Raw genomic sequence first — 21,023 nt, forward strand, 5'->3', positions numbered from 1 at the left:
TTGTCTTTTGAAGTGAAATTTCTTTAGCTACAGTACCGTAAAATCGCCTAAAGGAAAGGAATGTGAGACCAAAATTCATCATGAAATATCATATTATGCTCTCCAGTCTGGCAATAATGGCAAACCTGTAGGAGTACTGAAGTGTGGTGGCAAGTGATACAAATTGATCGCACATTCACATGACTCCTGGCACGAGTATAGTATATGAACCGCATGTAAATGTTTAGAGTAGTCTTGCTCAAGCTAACAGAGGACCGGACCCATTATGAATATATCTACCAATTTCCCAACGTGTTACATACTTGCTGTGATTGTTAACTTCTTTATCAATATGTAATTACGATCCATTTGAATCAACCATTAAATCTGTAATGACGTTAGGATCAATTTTATTATGTTTATTTCATATTACGTATTTTATTTCATTTTTAGATTGTGAATCGATGGGAATTGTACAACAAAAATCGTCATAATTTATATTGTTATTTACATTTTGTTTTATAGGTGTAATTTTTATTAATATTTATTGGTAAAATAAAGAGTATAATGCTGTAAATTTTTTAGAGTAAAAAATGTGAATTGGCTGTACTATTTGGCGGGTCGGCTGGTGGAAGATTTGGCTGGTCATTTGAGACTTTTCAGAGGTGCTGGTGGCGGAGAAAAGTCAACCGCACGTATGGGTGCTGGACCAACACGTTCCGGATCGCCAGCCAGATCCCCAGCCAGAAATTCTGCTCAGCAACATCGACGCAACAAAAGCGACACGGACGTAGCCATTTTTGGCGGTATGTCACCATTTTAATATATTCATTACCTATTCCCAATCTGTATTACAAAATTCAATATGTATTTGATTATGTCACGTTGTATACTATATTTAATTTATATCCAGTGTGTGATTTCTCCATTAAATATTGTTATCAATGAATTATTGGTGCAATTGGAAAAAGACCCTTATCACAGAAATTCTGTTTAAAATGTATTATGGGTGGTCAATGCAATTCAAATAAGTACAAGTTTTGGCAATGTGAAATATTATTTTTTCAATGAATAATTCACAAGATTTAACAACATAACATTCTTTGTTACATTGGCCATTGGATTCAATAGATACAGGTTCTAGTCATGTCATGCCTGGCATTTAATTTTTTTCAAGATTAATTCTAATAAGTTCTAGGTATTTCCGAATTATTAATGATAATTAACGTTTATCAGTTGAGTACACCATTCTTCGATTAGAGTGTAAGCCTTATTAAAAAATCGGCGTGTTCTTATGTACGCGCGTTAAAAGTTATACTTTGGCGTAACGAAACAAAAAATAATAAAACAAAATATTATTGCAGAATTACTTTGGAAAAAAAATCTGAAAACCTGTGTTTGAAAAATTTAGCAAACCGCTATTTTGCCCATCTTTGCTTAAACAGATGATTGTACAACTATTTTCGTTAACAATAATAATTTATTACAAATCAAAAGTAACACATAGCCTATTTAATGGTTTAACTGAAACGTGACATTGGCTTTTGTGATGAAACATAATAATTATTATTGTCTTCGATTAATTTAAACCGCTAATAAATAAATTGACATGAAATATACGACAAATATTATCCTAAACAGTAAAAATATGTATTTTTGTGTATGAAATGTCTAAATATTGTAAATTTACAACATACCATTGTTTGAATTATTTACCAACTAAACATTCACAAAATTTATTTATTTATTATTACCACGTTTTTATTAGCTCGTATTAAAAACATCAGCTTATGTGTAATTATATTATCTGTTTGTTATAGGTGTGCGGGATGGTCAGCGAAATGCTGGAAACTCAAGGTGTTATTTAGATAAAAACAAATCGTTGAATATGACTTTTGAACACAAATTTTTCGAACTAGAAAGAGAGTTTGAAAAAAATCTTATATCTCGAGAGAAAATTTGTACTGATGAAGATATAGAATCATGTAAGTATTGGTAACATATTATTTTTACTGTGATTTTACTATCAAACCTCTAAATGGATTCCAATATTCTATAAATATAACAATAAAGACAATAATAAAAACAAATAATTCTTTACTTGATGTGTAGGTTATGGTATCTAAATTGTAAGAAATGTGAAAATAGATGATGCTATTAGGAAGCGCATTTTTAAGGATGAGATACACTCTCAAGAGACTCCTCTTCGATTGAAGAGAAAAGCAGGTCGGGTAACCTAGGGTTGTGCATAAAGAGACAACGTTGTTGGGGTAAAACAGTGAAGGGAACTTCAGTTAAGCAGAGGGAAATGGAAACGTTTCCCAAAGGCGGAAAATGTACACAATTGTGTCTGTAAATATGTACTGTAGCACACTTCATTGTGAGCCGTTATCTTGGAAACATATTACGTGCGTATAGCATTTAATTTTAGTTTGTTGAACATTTCACCACAAAGTAAGTTGTAAATAAATAGCTGTAAGAATATTATGTGTATTATATATTATTACAATAATGTATATTTTTATATCAATTGTGAATGCTCTATTGAAGCGGACGAACTCGGTCCTGATCGTTGTTAATTAAAGAATGTGGAATCATGCAAAATTTCAAAACACTTCTGAGAAATATATTACCAATAGAAAAAATCTTTTTATTTTCATTTCATCTTATTTTTTTCAAAAAGATTTTTTCTATTGGTTATATATTTCTCAGAAGAGTTTTCAAATTATGTATGTTCAATAAAAAAATGTTACATTCTAAAATCTTGTTAATTATTTGTTGAATAAAATAAATAGTCAAGTATTGTAGAACCTTTTCTATGCCTCACGATGTTACTATGGCAGTATCTGATTTTTCGCAGATTTTTAACGACACACATTGAATGTATAGTGAAGCTCTTACTAAAATCGTTGTAATACTGATAATTTGTGGCTTAGTATTTCATAATTATTCAAACAGATGACTAATTTTTTAGATCTAGAAAATTCCAGCAAATTAATCGACAGAAGCTAGTAATATGTTGCAATTTTATTATTGTTTTATTAAATCATACTGTATATATTTAGGTAGTTTCAACAATAAATTATGTAAAATCTATAAAGACATCTAATAACTAGCGCCGCATTTTGTAACAAACATACAACTTATTTCTCTGTAAAATGTTCCAACGAACAGCGCGTCATTTGGTTAAATGTTATACGAACATATGTTTCCAAGATAACGGCTCACGATGAAGTGTGCTACGGCCAACTGCATATGTACAAATTACATGTAACCATACGCAGTCGGTTGAAATACCGAAAGTGATAATTAAAATGAAATGTATGACATATTATTATTTCAATGTTTGCTCATTTTCTTTATAGGTTTTATTACCGAAATCGTTCAAATTTTGGCATACATTTCCCTGGGATCAAGGAAATTAAAAAGTCGTGCTTCCTTCGCAGTCATAAGAGCAGTTTCTTGCAGTGCTCTCCAGTCTATCCTTCGCTATGCCACAGACCCTGATGCACTTAACACTTTAGTTCTACGCTGGGTATAAAAGTTTTTTATTTAACTATGTCTTTTAAATTAAAACTCATTATCACCACTGACCTATCCAATAGGTCATCAACACCATAAATAATAAGTTTAATTAATTGTCAACATTTCCTTAAATGAAATTAATTGTATAATGTACGATATATGGAAGTCTAAATGTGTGTTCAAACTCTATTTATAAGAGGCGATAGTTTTTTTAATACATATTGGTATCTATATTGAATTTCCAGAGTTGTCGTGATGGGTTATCATCAGAGTCTTTCCTATCCGTTCTGCGAACTACGGATAATGTTAACGAATTAAAAGCTACGTTAGACCTGGTGCAGAAAGAAATACAAAATTTGGTTAGTATTTCTTATAAGAGTATAAATATTATTATAAGGATTTTCCAATAATTATGGTCAATGCTGTATGTCCTGTGCATTACTACCACCACTTGATTTTGACTTTCTCTGTATATGTTAACCTTTATATTGTATATTCGATAGTTTCATGCAAAGATATTGTATGTCCAGTTTTATATGTTTTGAGAAAATCGAATTTTAAGATTTGAGATGCATGAGAAATGGACTATCTATACTATGATTTTGAAAATATATTTGGATGTTTCTTTGTACTGTCCTTCGGTTTTCTTTATATAAATCCACACGCGCAGACGGATTTCGACAAAATTTGGAGGGTAGACGGAGGCCGACGAGCCGGAGTGCGTGGTCGGGGTTTCGAATTTCAGTATATATCTATATATATATAAATGAATGTTTGTCTGTCTGTCCCTTCTGCGTTCCTATACCATTCATCCTGACATAGCTGTAGTCCTCCTATACATAGCTGACATGGCTCTAACCTGGGGCCATGTGTGATAAACCAGATTAGTGAGTTAAACACACATCACAAGTTTGCACTAATAGTAAAAAAATCGTCTAATGGTTGTGCGATGCAATTTTTTATTATTGTGTCGATACTGGACAACTCCATAATTTAAGTGGATGTATTCATAAACACAAAAAACCACTAAAATACTTAATTTTACCTCGGAACACTATTTGGGAAACGCTACTATGCACACTGCCTTTAAACTTAGGTAAGGGGCGCACCAATGATTCTAGTCTGGGGGCCCTGGGCATATCTATATGAGAGAAATAGGTTTTTTTATGAATGCACAAAGCAAACACTTATATTATAATAAATACTATCATTTTACAACTGAAGTCGCAGATGGCGTCCATGTGCACTTTCATAAAGTAATCATCCTTTGAATGTTTTCATTTTATTTTAAGGTTTCTAAGGACACAGGAGGTGAATGCGATATCACGGTAAAACAGCAGTTGTCATCGTTACAGTATTTAATAAAGATCATGAACGGAAGATGCTTGGCGCTGGCCCCTGCCATATCTACAGCACCAAAAATTAAACCATTGGGTAAATTGAATGAACTTGATTTTCTTTCCAATTTTTCATTGGCTGGAACCCATTGTTTTTCAAATTACCAAATCATTACACATAACCATTGTGTCCTCAATCGTACTCCTGTACTGTCTTCAGAAGTTAGAAATACCTTCATAGTATATTAGATGGTAATGTCCTAACTCTATTAAAGAATGCAGTCTTTTCTACATAATGATTGAAGGGATAATTAAATCTGTTCTTTCATTCAGAATTTTGTTTGCCTAAATGAAAGGACGTAATCTTGTAGATAATTGCTTAAGATGCTCAGCATAAGCTTATGATAATTTAATTTGAAGTGCTAATAAATTGTGTTAGCTGAATTATTATAAACCTCATTTAACATGTCATCTCATCTTGTTTTTCAGTTAAAACACAGCTTCCTTTGGGTTTCCTGCTAGACAATCATTTGGCCCTTTGTTACTTTTTAGACTATGCACAGTCAGTTGGTGCCCATACATATATATTTTGTCTACTTAGTATACAAGCCTGGAGAGTCTCCACTGCAAAATGTATAGCTGGTACGCATTATTTTGTGTCTTGTAATTCAGCACCTTAGAGTCAAAGAAACTTATCTTAATTTTTAACAATTTTGAGTTATGTATGGTACTTACTGGACATTAAATGACATGTTATGTTAAGTGATAAAGAAACTTCAATACATACATATCTCCTGCAAACACTTTCTTGTTAATGTCTGTGGAATGTAAATTTACTTGTGTTTGTGGTCTCCTGTAAAGTAGAGAAAAATGAAATACATTTCTTTGACTCTAAGGGGCCGGATTAAAGGTTCAAATACATTATGATCACGTTATGTGCTGTCACAGTAAGCTGCCGCTATGGGAAAAAAGTGTGCATATTAGTGTTTTATGCTTTGTCATGATAAGGGTGAAAAGTTTAAAATTGTACGTTAAATTATTTTCTACAGTAAATACACGCGTGATGTTAACCACTGTAAAACTACCAGACTTGTACTCAAATAAAACAATGATTTCCTATTATGTTTTGTTAGAAATCCACCAATTAAATTAAACCACACCCCCAAAATTGCTAGGCAAACAAAACAAGTTGAGTGAGACCCTGGTGTGAGTATTCCATTTCTCTTTACTTACAGGCCAATGTACCAACAACCCACAGGATGGTGAGAGTGGTAAATCAACCAACAGAGTATATTATGTACATCACTTCGCACCGTGAGTGTAAAACCAAGGCATCTGCAAAAGACATATTCTGGATATATTAGGATTTGAAGTCTTCGTTTTGTTAGGAGAAATAGAGTTTCTAAAAAAAAAAACCATAATATTTGGTTTATATGTACATTATATTGCATGTTCTTTCAGTTACTTCACTTTTACATTATCAAGTTCACGACTTTTGCAGTTGTTTTGTATTTAATCTCGAAATTGAATAATTTGTAGATGCCTTGGTTTTACACTCACGGTGCGACTTGATGGACCAGTTTACCATCCTGTAGGGTTCAATGGGTCGACACTGATACAATTAGCAAAGGTATATATATGTATATATAGCAATTAGCACCACCTTCACTTGCTCAGAATAATTAGCATGGCAATACCTATTGGGCCGCGAATTAAACCTCATAAACATATCTTTTTTGGAGGTATATTAAAAGTAGGAATATCATAAAGACTTGTATTTCGGTTAAGTATTTCACCATGATTCCAAGAGGTGGCGCTGTGTGTATAATATATTAAATTGTTTGAAACAACTGAAGGGGGGGGGGGCTAGTTGTGTAAAGTACAACATGTATACATGCTCATTTATATGGCCGGCCTTGTGCGCACGGAATTAGAGAGCATGTTAACGCGCTTGTGGCATACATTCAGTTAATGTTTGATTTATATTCTAAAATGTATTTTAACATTAGTTTAACTTATTCTGCGATCTTAATTGTGTTTATTCATTATTTTTTCATCTTATAAGATAGCGGTTTCAAAACTTGTTTTTATAAATTTTTAGCTCAAAAGGCTAGCAGTGGTCTTAAGGGTGAAATTGAAAATATCTTGGCGCCCGTTAAAATAGGAGCAAAGGGTATTCATGACCAATATTTGGCAGTTGGATCACTTAGCCGCTTAGATATACCCCCTGCAGTTTCCCGGACTTTCCTCAGCCATCTCAACTCGCCAATCGATAATAGAACAACAAACTGGTTTGATGATGTGGAAGACTGTGTGCTGACCAAATTGAAAGTAAATATTTTAAATATATTGTTGTTGCGTAGTGTAAAATTTCAGTAAATAATAAACAACATCTTATTGTCCATTTAGTGTTTCTTTAATTAAACTATGGGTATTTTAAAAACCTATTAATGATAAAAATAATGTGAAATATTAACTGATTATATCAACATACAAACATTTTAACAGTTTTTAGATTTTGTAAGTTTATCTTCAAATAAAAATAAAATCCTTTTTAAGTTTTTAGATATTGCTACTATCCCATATGATTCAGATAAAAAATGGTCAAGATAAATTTATATCCTTTAGCATAGTGGTCTATGTGCGTGGGCGCGATACCCGAGAGATGCAGGTTCGATTCCTGCAGAGGGTGTCTTACTTTTTTCAAAAAGATTTTTTCTATTGGTTATAATATATTTTCTCAGAAGTGTTTTCAAAATTATGTATGTTAAATATATATAGTCAAACTTGGTTATTATGAGGAAGATGGGACCGACTGAATTTGCTCGTTATAAGCATTACTCGTTATATCGTATTACAACATTTTTCACGCCACATTCTATTTCTTCTTCTTCTTCTTTGCCCATATCCGCCCTTTAGCTGGAGCATATGGACACCACGCGGCGCCTCCAAGAATCCCTGTCGCTCGCCAGTCTTCTTGCTTCGTTCCAGGTCAAACCAGCATCCCGTAGCTCCGCCGTATACACTCTGTAGATTGTATTTAGCGGCCTTCCAGGACGCCGGAATCCGGTCGGCTTGAAGAACAGGCAAGCCAGGTTAAAGTTCTCTTCTGGCATCCGCAGCACGTGGCCGAGCCAGGTCCAACGTCGCCTCTTCACTTTCAGTGTGATGAGAGGCTGCTTGGTACGTTCTCTTATCTCCTCGTTGCTCCTAAAGTCATACCACCGCACACCCAGTATTCGTCGCAAACATCTGTTTTCGAAGCTCAGTATACGGTTGCTCTGAGCCTTCGTAAGGTGCCATGATTCGCTACCGTAAAGCAGCACCGTCAGAATGCAAGCGTCGAATAAACGGCATTTGGTTTTGACCGAGTACAATCGTGAGTCCCAGACATTTCGCATCGAGTTGAATGTTGCTCCAGCCATTCCCATTCGGATAGCGAGCTCTTTCTGCAAAATGCCATCTCCCGTGATGTGTACCCCCAGATACTTGAAGCTGTCGACGCTCTCGATGCTTTGTCCATCGCCACGGTGGCCGCGCGGCATAAGCGTTGGACTACAAAGCCGTGGGTCCCAGGTTCGAATCCTGGGTCTGGCAAGTACAAAAATTGTTTTTCAATTTGTGTGTGTCAGGGTATGGACCTAATAGGTTGAGCAAGTGGCTGACATCCATTTCTCGTAAAAAACAAAATCTGTCAACACAAACCTCCACTCTGTGGAGGCCCATATGATCCTATCAGGATCGGACATGGTCGAAAAAAAAAAAAAAAAAAAAAAAAAAAAAATCAGAGGGAAATCTGAATCAGGACAGGTGCTATTGCACAAGACGTTGGTTTTCTTCGTGTTGATTTTCAAACCAACGCGAGAGGATTTGTTATGTAACCTGTCGATTGTCTCTTGAATGCCCTTGATTGAGTTGTCGAATAGGACAGCATCATCGGCGTATTCCAGGTCGCATAGCTTCACCGTGGGGGTAACAGGTATGCCTCGGTCAGGTCAGAATATAAAAAATCTGAAAACCATGGTAAAAATCCCCAAAACAAGCATAGCATTTATAAACTACAAAAGAAGTTGTTTATTGTAATGAAGTGCTGAGCTGCCGGTGCTGGTCGGAACCACTGACTTCACAAAGCTTGGATTTTTTGCATGCAATTTCAACCATATGCGTGGATACTTTTTCAATGTTGTCGGCGAAAACACCAATTAGGTACTTAGACACTTAACTAGCGTCATAAACGTAATCCGATCCCGGCGGCATCGGTCTAGTTAACTGCCCGGTCGGATTTTATTGCATAGCATCGAAAATGTTGTTTTTAATCAATCGACACATTAACAGTTTTGCTCAGTATACCCGAGAAGTAGCTCGTTATAAAAATGAATAATTGTATGGAGAAAATCTAAAACTAAAATGTCAAAACGCATCTCATTTCATCCGGGATCTTGCTATTTTCGTGATCGTAATAACCAAGTTCGACTGTATGTACTTTATAGAAGCAATCTTGTTCGTTTTATTAATTTTTTTTTTTTTTTTATCTAAGGTTGTGGAAACTGATTTTCATTCTTCCGCACAATACTCTCGGCTATTGGCAGAACTTGATATGATTGAAGGCATGAATGCATCCGAAAAGTGAGTCTTCTTAAATTTTTTAATACATACCTACATACTGTCACCAAGCTTGACAGTAAATAGTTCAAAGTTCAATACAAAATTGATTAGCCGGTGGGGACAAATAGTTTAATAAACGGGAGCAATGAAAAATGGAGCAATGCCAATCTTGAAATATGACAAAATTGTATCGAAATTATAATGTTACATAATTAATAATACAATCATATTAATTGAAATATAACACAATAACTTGTGCTACATGTTATTCCTATTTTTATTGTGATTGTATGGCTTTATCTGTTATAGTAAAGTTTACATAATTTTTATTTTTTATTATTTTTGTATATAAAAATTAGGGTGCGTCTTATAATCAATGGCATCTTATAATCGAGGAAATACAGTAATAACATATAATTAGATATTCTTGTATATTTTCTATCAGAAATTAATCCATTTATCTGTTATGAATCCAGTTATGGTAAAATGTCAATTGGTTATTTATTACAGATTCAGTGAAGAGAAGCGCTCCGGCAGTACAGGAATGATTTCTTTTGGCTCCAAAACAAGTCTGAATTCTTTATCTGATGGGCGTCTAAGTGGTGGTTGGTTTTTATTTTCCAAAGTCTTTTAAATAACTACTGATTCTTTATCGTATTATACTAAGAACATATGGACAGAATTATGCATTCATAGACAAAACAATTTTTCGACAAGCTGATACAGTGAGCTATAGCCGGCTCGCACATCTAAACTCGCCTCGTCTGCGACACAGCCATAAATCAAACCTTGTAGGAATGTCGCATTCATGTTGCATAGCCGGCTGCGCATATATGAGCTTAGTGACAGTTACGATTGCAACCTTTCGAAATGTCAGGCATTAACAAAATGAAACACCAAACAAAAATGCCATCAAACGCCCAGCAGCGATTATTATGTATTGAAATCTTCTGAACTGGTCTACCCTTGTATAATTATATATACTCGTATAATCATGTATACTCGTATAATTATATTTCAATCTTTTGGACGACGTAAATATTGGTGCGCTCGTCTCTCGTTTTGTATGAAATACGGCGTCCAGCGAAGTTTGAATTAAAATGGGTGGTTCATAGCGGTTTGTGCAGGCGTAACTGCAACACTAACGGCGAGCGACCTGTAGCGTACAATTTTTTGCTAGCGACACCAGATTTTTTTAAAACTAAAATGTTGCATTTCACCAATTTGCGGAGGTCCATTTGGTAATGTGTATTTTGTGAATAACGATTACATCATATCGATGTATAGACGAGACGAGTTTAGATGTTGAAGCCGGCTTAATGTTTTTCTTTTCTTATATACAGTGAAACCCCGATTCTACGGTTTTCAAGAGACCCAAGAAAAAAATGACAAATGCGGGATATATAAAAAATAAAAAAACTCGTTTTTCTCCTGGATTTTCTTCAACGTTTAGAATTATTTACAGTTTCTCAGCTAGAGTTCTAGTTTCCTTCATGGGCATTTTAGTTGAGACTTATAAAATTACGTGATACGAGATGCGAGCCAAGCCTGAGCGCCGGCCGACCTCTCTGAACCTGACTGAAAGGTCTGTAGTAAGTTAGTAAGTATCATAAACAATTCTACGAAAGCGAAATGAAAAATATTCAACAAAAATGGTGAATTGGGATAATATTTGTGACGGGACCATAATATTTAGACGATAGATCGAGGATAACGATAAGTCAGGGAACGGTTAATGCGGGATTATTTAACATTGTTCTTATGGGTGTTTGCGGGACTTTCAAAAATGAACGATCCGTGCGGGAAAACGATTTATGCGAGAATGGTAGATCGAGGTTCCACTGTACCTAGAAATGGAGCAAAATATTTTTCATTATAATTTTTAGGGGTCGAATGGCCTTTATCTCTTTTTTTAATTTGTCACTTGATCTGTAATAAATCATGATGCTGACTATAATTTATAATGCTGGTTGATTAAGCCACATAATACATTATGACAATCTGATTCATTGACTTTGATGGTAATTGGTATTTTTAATTATCAATACAGTTTCATACCCATTTTGGGAATTTAAATTAGAAAGTAGACTTGACAGTTCAATCAATTGGTTGGTTCAGTTGAAGTACAACATTATGGGATGTGTGGATTCAATGATTTTACCCTATTGACTTTCTCGTGAATGTAATTGCATACTATAGTTCAGTGGTGCAAAATCAGCGGCTTGCCGTGGCCTTTATTGGTGGCCACTGACTAAATGAAATGTGTAAAAAATTGAATATTCTAATACTAGGTTTTCATTGAAACATTGTAAAATCCTTTCATTTGTTCATCATAACTTTTTTTTGCTACCGATATCATTGAAATACACTGTAGTATTCGATTGGTGCGTGGCGCATGTATGGATTAACGTGAATCAAATTGGGAGCCTAAGAAATAAATAGTATTTTTTGCTTACTTTCTGTTTCGAAAATGACATGTGTTTCATCTTGTAAATAATTAATGTATCTAATACAGAGTGGAAAGCAGTGGCGAAGGGTGGAGGTAGGCTGTTAAGATCCAACATAAATAGTGCACACTAAACTTTGTCAGTGAAACCTATTTGTTTTTGGAAATAGATCACAATTTGGCAATCAATTATCCGTGCATGCAATAGTCCAGATAAACATATTAAAGTTGTTGAGGTACCAATATTATTGTTGTATCCGGTAAACATATGAATTATCAATTCTAGTTTCAAACAAAACAAACTCTTATTGTATGCCAACAATAACAGCCTACACCTCATGAATTTCAGTTTCAGTGTTTTGAAATTTGACTAGCCAAATGACCATGTCCGATCGTAATAGCATCATATGGGCCTCCACAGAGTGGAGGTTTATAATAACATTTTTTTTATGAGAAATGGATGTTGGTCACTTGCTCAACCTATTAGGTTCATACTCTGACTGCAAACATAAATTGAAAAACAATAATATGTATATTTGCCATACCCAAAATTCGAATCTGAGATCCATGAATTGTTTATTTATTTATTTAAGAAAACAAAACATTGTGGACATAACAAATCAAGATTCAGGACGTTCACAACATGAGATTTATATTATAACAAATATTACTCTCACAAGAGAGAAGTAAAATAATAATAATATAAAAAAAAAACATAAACAATTTTATACAATAAAATAAAGTTTCAGAAACAAAATGCAAAGTATATCATTGAAAATGTCTATGTCTTTAGGGAGCGCATTTACTAGTCTTGCACTCCTCGTTAATGGTGCCTGATAGGCTTGACTCGACTTGTAAGCGACGTGTATGCCGCTCGGTTCATAGTATTGTATAAAAGGCACAAAGCCCACAGATGTGGTGACGGTATGATCTCTCTACCAAAATATGTACAATGCAAACTAATACTGTAGAGCACACCAGAAGTAGCTTGGTGATGTGAGATACGGGTGGCCCATTTATTGTCATTTATAGTTGAACAGAAAAAATATGTCATCGATCTACTTTGAAGGCAAACTTTACCTTTATTACATTACCTTGAAGCCAAACTGGCTTGGTGGGCATCCCGTTTTTATATGCGTTGAGATTGCCATGTAAGCCCCTCACATCCACACCTCAACAAGTTACATTCTGTGAGCTTTCTACGGAAAAAAACAGGGGGTGGAGTTAACCATTGTTTTGTGTATGTGTTTGTTTTATTTGTATATGTGATGACTATGGCTATGTAATTATTTACAGATAATTCTGACAATACTGCTCCAAATTCTCGGTCGCAATCTCCTGGACTCAAGACATCACACGGTATGCATGCATATTGATATTTGATGCATGCTAATAATATACTTACTTATCTCTCATAAATGATAATAAAAATAATAATACATTATATGCCCATGCAGTTGATGTGTCGCATAAAAAAAATGTGAAGGTCATACAAAGTCACAGAATAGGTTTTAAGATATAAAAAACAACATGCATGGTATGATATACCATCATAAATTGTTGTATAATTTTTTATTGTAAATATTTCACTATAATAATGTCGACATAAATTTTACTAATAGTTTTATAAATGCTTTTAAAAATTAATAAATTTAAAAATCTTAACACCACTTCACATGGACGTATTGAAATATGACTATATTCTAAAACATTAGAGCGAGAGGTTTAAAAGAATACTATTTTATGTAATAAAAAAACTTTATGCAGTGATCAAATGTTTAAAATAAATATAAAGGATAATAAGGCTTCAAAATTATGTAAATAGATTATCTACAACGTTTAAGGAATGTCCAGGATCATGCTTTGAAAATAGCATAAAAGCTCCATTTTGACGTACGCCGAGCATGTCCCCCCTTAAACGGATGGTGAACTATTTTTTTAAATATTATTATATTCTCAAGATTCAAGAATGTAACATGTCTTTATTGAACAAATATAATTTAACAACGCCCACTGGGATTCGAACCCGTGACTCTGGTAGAGCACGTGGCTGTGAATCCAAAGAACGCGGGTTCGAATCTCAATACTAGTTGGGCAAAATCATTAAAATTATAAACGCTGCCATGAAAATAATAACATATATGTACAGGGAGTTGGTGTAGTATAATTTAATTATTTTAGGAATAAAATGTTTATTTCTTTTCATACAAAGCAATTTCAAACTTCTGAAAGGATTCATATGAACTTTTTGTATTGAAGCACTTGGTGGTAATTACAGAACGCTTTTAGTGTGGTGTATTTGTATCTACAGAACAATTTATATTCTATTTCTTTGGCAGCATTGAAACATGACATTAACAAGATGGTGGCCTGTTTTGATGGTTTGTTGTACTGTATTTGTAATGTACTGTTATTTGGCATGTCTTGTGATTGTTCACCTAAATATTCTATATACAATTACGGTTAATTTTTTGGAAATACTAGTTTTATGTTTGTACCACTAATGTAAAGCATTTTTATGTCATTGAAGCCAAGATAAATAAATCTCAGAGCACAAAATTTCGATGTTTGATACAAATGAATCTGCAATATGAAAAAACAGCTAATTCAGTAATAGTCTTAATAAGCTGTTTTCAATTTTCATATATTTAGGCTTCGTCTCTATAGAAGAAGGTATTCTTCAACGCCTTTAATCTATTTATTGTTTTGGATATTAAATTTAAATCATAATCTTGGTAAGTACCTTTCTAAATGTCTATAAACACTGACCAACTTATGTCATATTTAATTAACTACTAACATATTATTTTCTCACGCAATTATTAGCATATAACGCACAGGCAGTTCTGAGGTGTGATGTGAAAAAATTATAATCTTGGTTCTCTCATTTGTTAGACACCAGAGGGAATGTAGCTATTTTATTTTGCTGCTGCTACTGGAAACTAAAATTGTATATTGTCCAGTCAGTTTGGGCTTATGTGAAGTTAGCAGCATAAGACCAGAATGAAACCTCATTGACTACACACTCTACACTACTCTGGTTAATAGGTGGCTGTGATTGCCCCATACGAAATGTCAAAATCATTTTTAAGTGTCCAAAAGTTATTAATGCATATAACCTCTAAAAACTAGCTTATAGCTTCTCCTATACGGGATATTAATTATGTGTATAATCGTGATTAGTATTTTCCAATCTATGATACTCATGCCCCCCTGGTGGTATGTGGTTGAATTTATATTTGACTTATCAGCGATCCATACTGAATATCGAGAATAAGAAACGAGACCTCGTACGTGACTAGATAACAACTTTACAGGAGAGGGAAAAAACTTGCTTGCACACTATGTGTTTGATATTACAAATCAGTGTTTTTGTCATCTATCGTGAATGTATGTATGAGTATGAGGATCTAATAGATGGCTGGTGGCAAAAATAACGATACATTTACGAGTTATCATTAGATGAAATAGTTCACATAGTAGATACGAGATGTCGTTTCAAACATTTTTGGGAGCTAAATATTTTTTTAAGAATTTTCAGCTTTCATCGGTAGATGCCGGATGCACCAATATATTCAATAATGCAAAAAATGTATTTTGAACAAAATGTCACTTATGAGGTCTTGTTTTTTAATCCTCGATATAGGAAATTTATTACATTTGATTTTTTTTAATTTTTGGCACGACTCAAACAGGACATAAAGTAGGTACAATCAATGTCTCTAAAGGAGTTCCAGTATGTTGTAAGTTTGGGAAACATTGAATTCTAGGTGTTTATTTATTTTGTTCACAGATGTCGGTATCGAATGTGTGGAAGATGCCTCCGCTGTCAATTCGAATCAAGAGTCTCAGGAAAATATGGCATTGTGGGTGCCCATACAGGAACAGTGTCATTTGGAAACAGTTATAGTTGAGACAGGTAATTCGAATTCTTTGGGTCAAAGAAACTTATCTCATTTTTTTACGTTGCAGTAGAGCCCGAACAGAAGTAGATTTACATTCCACTGATATTAACAAGTACGTTTTATCAGGAGATACATATTGAACTATGTTTGTATCCGTTGATTTTTTATATATTATTTTATGTCCGGTACCATACGTAACTCAAAACACTAAACATTAAAATAAGTTTCGGTATATGAATTTTAACACTACGGCATTTACAATATTACTCTTTTATGGTCTAATATAATATTTTATGTGGCCATTAAATGTTAATTTCTAAGATAAGAAGACAAGGTATCATAATGATATATGTTCGTATTTTTTTACAAAATCTACAGATTATAAGAGGCTAAGCTCGCAAAGATACCGCAAATTCTTCATTTTCGATCTTCATACAGCACCCAGGCCCTTTGTAATATATACCTATTTGATAGTCCTCGAACAAGTTAACTCGCCAAAGCATGTATGTCACATCAGGCCACGGACGAGTTAACTCGCATGTTCTTGTAAACGTCATAACTTCTGAATAAACATTCTGTGTATATTTTCTAAACAATAAATAGTTAGTGTGAAAATATTCACGATAAACTCGATAAACACGTTGTGTTGGTAAGTTTTCACAAATATTTATCATTCTGTTCCTATTTCATAATAACTTTTAAGGGATTTATTTTATTCCGAAAATAGTTGGCCTACAAGTGTCCACCTAGTAAAAATTGGCTAGCTTAAAATTGTTTTAATCGGTACACATAGTTATTTTTTGCTTGTTATTGTATTTTAAAAACAGTAATATATTTCCGTGGATGGCGTGAATATATTGATAAGTCGAAGAACATCAATTTTCAGGGCAGCTGTTTGTACGTTTGGGTTTCTGTGGTAAATCAGATTGTATGTTTTTGGATGTTATTAAATTTTAGTAAAATGTTTGTAAATTCTCAACAAACTAAGATTAAAAAAAAATGATTTACCACAGAAAACCAACCTTACAAATATTTTATACAAATATATTGGATTTTATCTTTGTTTATGGACATTAAGTTTTCGCAGTTCTGCTTATTATTCGATTATATCACGATGCTATTGGGTATAAATCATTTTGTACCATTGTGCTGAATAGAGTAATACCGCTAATAGCTACCTACTGTAATGGGAATGAAATGTTAACAGGATTGGTTCAAGAACGGGGGCGCACGTTTGGGGTGTATGCAGTGGAAGTTCGAAGAAGGTGTGAAAAGTCAGGCCGTCAGCAACATTGGCATATTTATCGCCGATATAGTGACTTCCATGACCTTTATGTTGCTGTTAAAGAGGCTGTAAGTATATAATTATTCACTTATAAAGAATGCTGACAGATATGCTCCATTTTCTATTGAATGCTAGTGATGGTACTGTTTTTTCGATTTTGTATTTCTTTGCGGATTACCCCATTACTCAAAACATGCTGATTAAAAACACTGGTATTAATTAAATCAATAGAAGAATTTAATAATTTTCTGTTCAACAATAAATTATGACTCACGTTAACCAAAATACCAGATCGGTTTGGTATGATCTGGTTTGGTTTGATACTATTTTCACTTCTAGGTGGATCATATGAGGTTCTACAGAGTGGATGTTATGTTAACAAACTTTTATGTGAAATGGTTGTTAACTATTCACCCATGCCTTTAGGAAAAACCAGGCCTGGTTTCTACCTGTGTTGACCAAATCCACAACTTTTATCTTCTTCAGTAAAGCTATGAGCTGAACAGTTTGTTGGCCTTCTGCTTTGTGGATTATGAGAATGCTTTTGACAGTCCGCACCACCCTTTCCATAATCAAATGATGAGAATAACGAATGCTGTGTCAGAATTAGTGACACAGATGCCTGTGTCGTTGCTCCATGTCTCTTCATCATCCTCTTTGACTTCATACTACGAAAATCAATCCCATTTAACCGAGGCACACCTATCACTCACACTGTAAACCTGTGCGACCTAGAATATGCCGATGGTATAGCATCTGTCCTGATTCAGATTTTCCTTTGTAAAGTCCCAAATAGCGAAGTCATCATTAGAGCATGTTTGTAAAATGCAGGATATTTTCTCTTTGTCCAAATATGTTTTGTAAAACTCTTCCAAACCAACCTGATGGAATTTCTCCATTAACTGTTTATTGCAACATATTTCACTATGTTCCATTTGTAAACGTTGCTGGGTTTACTTACCTTCACTGCACTTAAAAAAGTAGTAAAGACTCGGTATAGTAGACAAAATACTCGGTTATCGCAGCTTGTATTCTTATTAATATGTATTTAAAAGTCGATCTGAAAATCTCACGAGGCACGTGGCAATAACACACACAGCGAACACATCTCCAACAGCGTTGCAAACTCGCCGCAGATTGACTGATTCTCAGTGACGCGGTGCGGCGAGGGAAGAGGCAGGGTGGGGGGAGTATGTGCGTGTTTACGCGCGAATTCAAATTCGAGCAAGCCAATATCGAATCTCAATTTGCGAAATTAGCATATCTAGCAGCAGCATTTGATATTATTTTTATTTTCTCACTGCTCCGCGGGCGACAAGTTGACACCCAGTGGACGCGGGTTGGCCACCCATGCTGTACACGGTTAAAACCAAATGTCGCCAATTCGACGTTTGCATTCTGACGGTGCTGCTTTATGGTAGCGAATCATGGCACCTGACAAAGCGCCCAGAGCAACCGTATGTCATGCTGAAAGTGAAGAGGCGACGTTTGAACCTGGCTCGGCCAAGTGGTGCAGATGCCAGAAAAGAACTTCAACCTGACTTGTCTGTTCTTTAAGCCAACAAGATTTCGGCATCCTGGAAGGCCGCTAAATACCATCTATAGAGTCTATACGGCGGAGCTACGGAATGCTGGTATGATCTGGAATCATGCAAGAAGACTAGCGAATGACAGGGATTCTTAAAGGCACAGTGTGGTGTCCATATGCTCTAGCTAAGGGGCAGACATGGCCGAAAAAGAAGTTTGTAAGAGGCTGGATGCAAACCCATAGCTTCAGAGATGTGCACTGTATAAACTACTCCACTGCGTTGCACCTAAATATTATTTTCAAAATCTCATTTCGCAAGCCTAACTGGGCTGTTTAGTTATAAAAATATTTTATTTTGCACTTCCTACTTTTTATATTACATTCAAATGTTTTGTGTATTTTTTGCAGTATCCTGAATTAGGTAAAATGGAGTTCCCGTCAAAGAAAACCTTCCACAACACATCTCGAAATTTATTGGAAAGACGAATGGCTGCACTAGGGTCTTGGTTAGGAGTGCTCGCTACCCTGGGATGCCCCGACGGACCTCCTCGCTATAGCCTCCTGCATTCCAATTTGCTTTTACCATTCTTAAACCCGAAAGGACCTCATGATCGTCCTCAGCCTCAAAAAGCAGTAAGCATATAATAAATCATTTCACACAATTCTGTTTTTGTCGTCCATGTTTCATGATAACATAACATGGGAGAAGTAGATATGTGGTTAGGTAGTAAAAAAATACAAAATTAGTTTTTTCAAAGATGTTACGAAAACCTTTTTTCCACGAAGATTGATTAAGATGACTATAGCGCCCATCAACGTAAAAAATCTTGCAAACAAGAGTGAGCGTAAATTTTGCCAGATTAAATTCGAGGTTAGTTCCATCTATATTCTTTATTATTTTGGACTAGAACGTAGTTTAGTGACAATATTTACTTATATACTAAATAATGTATCGATAGTAAAAAAAATAAAACAGTCAATATTACATTCAGTTTAACATATTTAAAAAATAATATGTACCTAATACGAATTTATTTTTATTTTTTTACTATGTATTGTAAAAACGTTCTGGTAATATGTATGAGTTTTAATTTCCACAGAAAATGGCCACGTGGCTTAAGTGCTGGACTATCACGCCGTGGGTCTCAGGTTCGAATCCTGGGTCTGACAAGTACACATATTGTTTTTCAATTTGTGTGTGAGTTATGGTCCTAATAGGTTGAGCAAGTGGCTGACATCCATTTCTCGTAAAAAACAAAATCTGTTAATACAACCCTCTACTCTGTGGAGGCCCATATGATCCTATTAGGATCGGACATGGTCGAAAAAGAAAAAAAAAAATACGCAAGGCTTTATCTTAGTGGCTTGTTAGGACAATAGCCGCAATCTAGGGATTGTATCTTGACCTTGGTCACTCCTTTAGCTTTTTTTAATTATGATTTTTACTTATTTTCACTCATTTTGGGACCCAGGTCTTTCATTCAAAACACCAAAATAGGTTCAGTGGTTTTCACATAATTTCAAGTAAAACTTGGAATTATATACCACACATTGACGACAATTAATATAACTGCTAATTTTTCGATATGCAACATGTTTGTATTTTCTATTAAATTGCATATTTTACTATTACTTTACAGATAAATACGATTCTGGTGCAGCCTTTACGACAAGGAATGCGATCTCTTCGTAGCGTGCCTGGCCAACTTGTGCATACTGTTGATGATTTCATGGAAGGTAATCTAATTTGTGAAATTGACTTACAAAACCACAGTAGTGTTCTTGAAAAACTTTTTCTACATTTTATTGACAGTTACAAATACAATACAATAATACTTTAGTTAAAAATGTGGATAGGTTCCGGTGATGTGTTAAATAGCATAGCGGTAAATATCTGTAGAAAATCTATATTATTGCTTCGTAAAATGCATCTGTTTAATTGTTTTTATTTAATTTTACTGCTACGGACCTACAAACATATCTGTAGAATGGCCAAAAATGGAACTACAAACTACCATAGGACGCCATTTTGAAAATTTCATTTGAATGTCAGATTTTGTCCAGTTACGAGTCTTGATTGGGTAGTTTTCGACAGTGGCTCCCTCATCCCATTCTTCAGATAAGTTTGTAGGTCTGTAACTATTTTTAAGCCTTTATTGAATTTTGTCAATTTAAAAATACGATTTAATCGGCACCAAATTCTATGGCTCTATCACAAATATCTCTTTTAGGTGTATCAAAGGTGTTGAATGGAGGGAAATCAGAGCCAATAGGAGTCTTGCAATCACAGCTACCGACTGCTGCAATAATTGGTGATATTGAGGTTAATATAGTTACTTGTTAAATATAATTTATTGTTGTCACGACGATTCTTAATAAATCAACATCTATTATGAAACAAACATGAATATAA

At 34.4% G+C, this 21,023-nt stretch overlaps 1 protein-coding gene across 4 annotated transcripts in view; it reads left to right on the top strand.

The window, feature by feature from the left end:
* Positions 1-21,023, top strand: part of LOC147079824 (sorting nexin-13-like) — a 38,286-nt gene that overhangs the window by 9,753 nt on the left and 7,510 nt on the right. For 2 of the 4 annotated variants that reach the window (XM_085944698.1, XM_085944691.1), the window contains exons 5-19: positions 565-785; positions 1,800-1,964; positions 3,345-3,514; positions 3,750-3,863; positions 4,797-4,938; positions 5,331-5,483; positions 6,943-7,172; positions 9,379-9,467; positions 9,957-10,051; positions 13,189-13,251; positions 15,686-15,811; positions 17,005-17,150; positions 19,019-19,243; positions 20,251-20,347; positions 20,842-20,933. In XM_085944698.1, the coding sequence (XP_085800824.1) occupies positions 565-785; positions 1,800-1,964; positions 3,345-3,514; positions 3,750-3,863; positions 4,797-4,938; positions 5,331-5,483; positions 6,943-7,172; positions 9,379-9,467; positions 9,957-10,051; positions 13,189-13,251; positions 15,686-15,811; positions 17,005-17,150; positions 19,019-19,243; positions 20,251-20,347; positions 20,842-20,933 (2,128 nt within the window). The remainder of the gene's footprint in view (positions 1-564; positions 786-1,799; positions 1,965-3,344; positions 3,515-3,749; positions 3,864-4,796; positions 4,939-5,330; positions 5,484-6,942; positions 7,173-9,378; positions 9,468-9,956; positions 10,052-13,188; positions 13,252-15,685; positions 15,812-17,004; positions 17,151-19,018; positions 19,244-20,250; positions 20,348-20,841; positions 20,934-21,023) is intronic. The other 2 variants (XM_085944711.1, XM_085944703.1) reach the window with 1 other exon arrangement.

The sequence above is a fragment of the Rhyacophila brunnea genome, unplaced genomic scaffold, assembly GCF_057557595.1.
Source record: "Rhyacophila brunnea isolate RB1 unplaced genomic scaffold, BYU_Rbru_1.0 scaffold_1, whole genome shotgun sequence".
Taxonomy (NCBI): domain Eukaryota; kingdom Metazoa; phylum Arthropoda; class Insecta; order Trichoptera; family Rhyacophilidae; genus Rhyacophila; species Rhyacophila brunnea.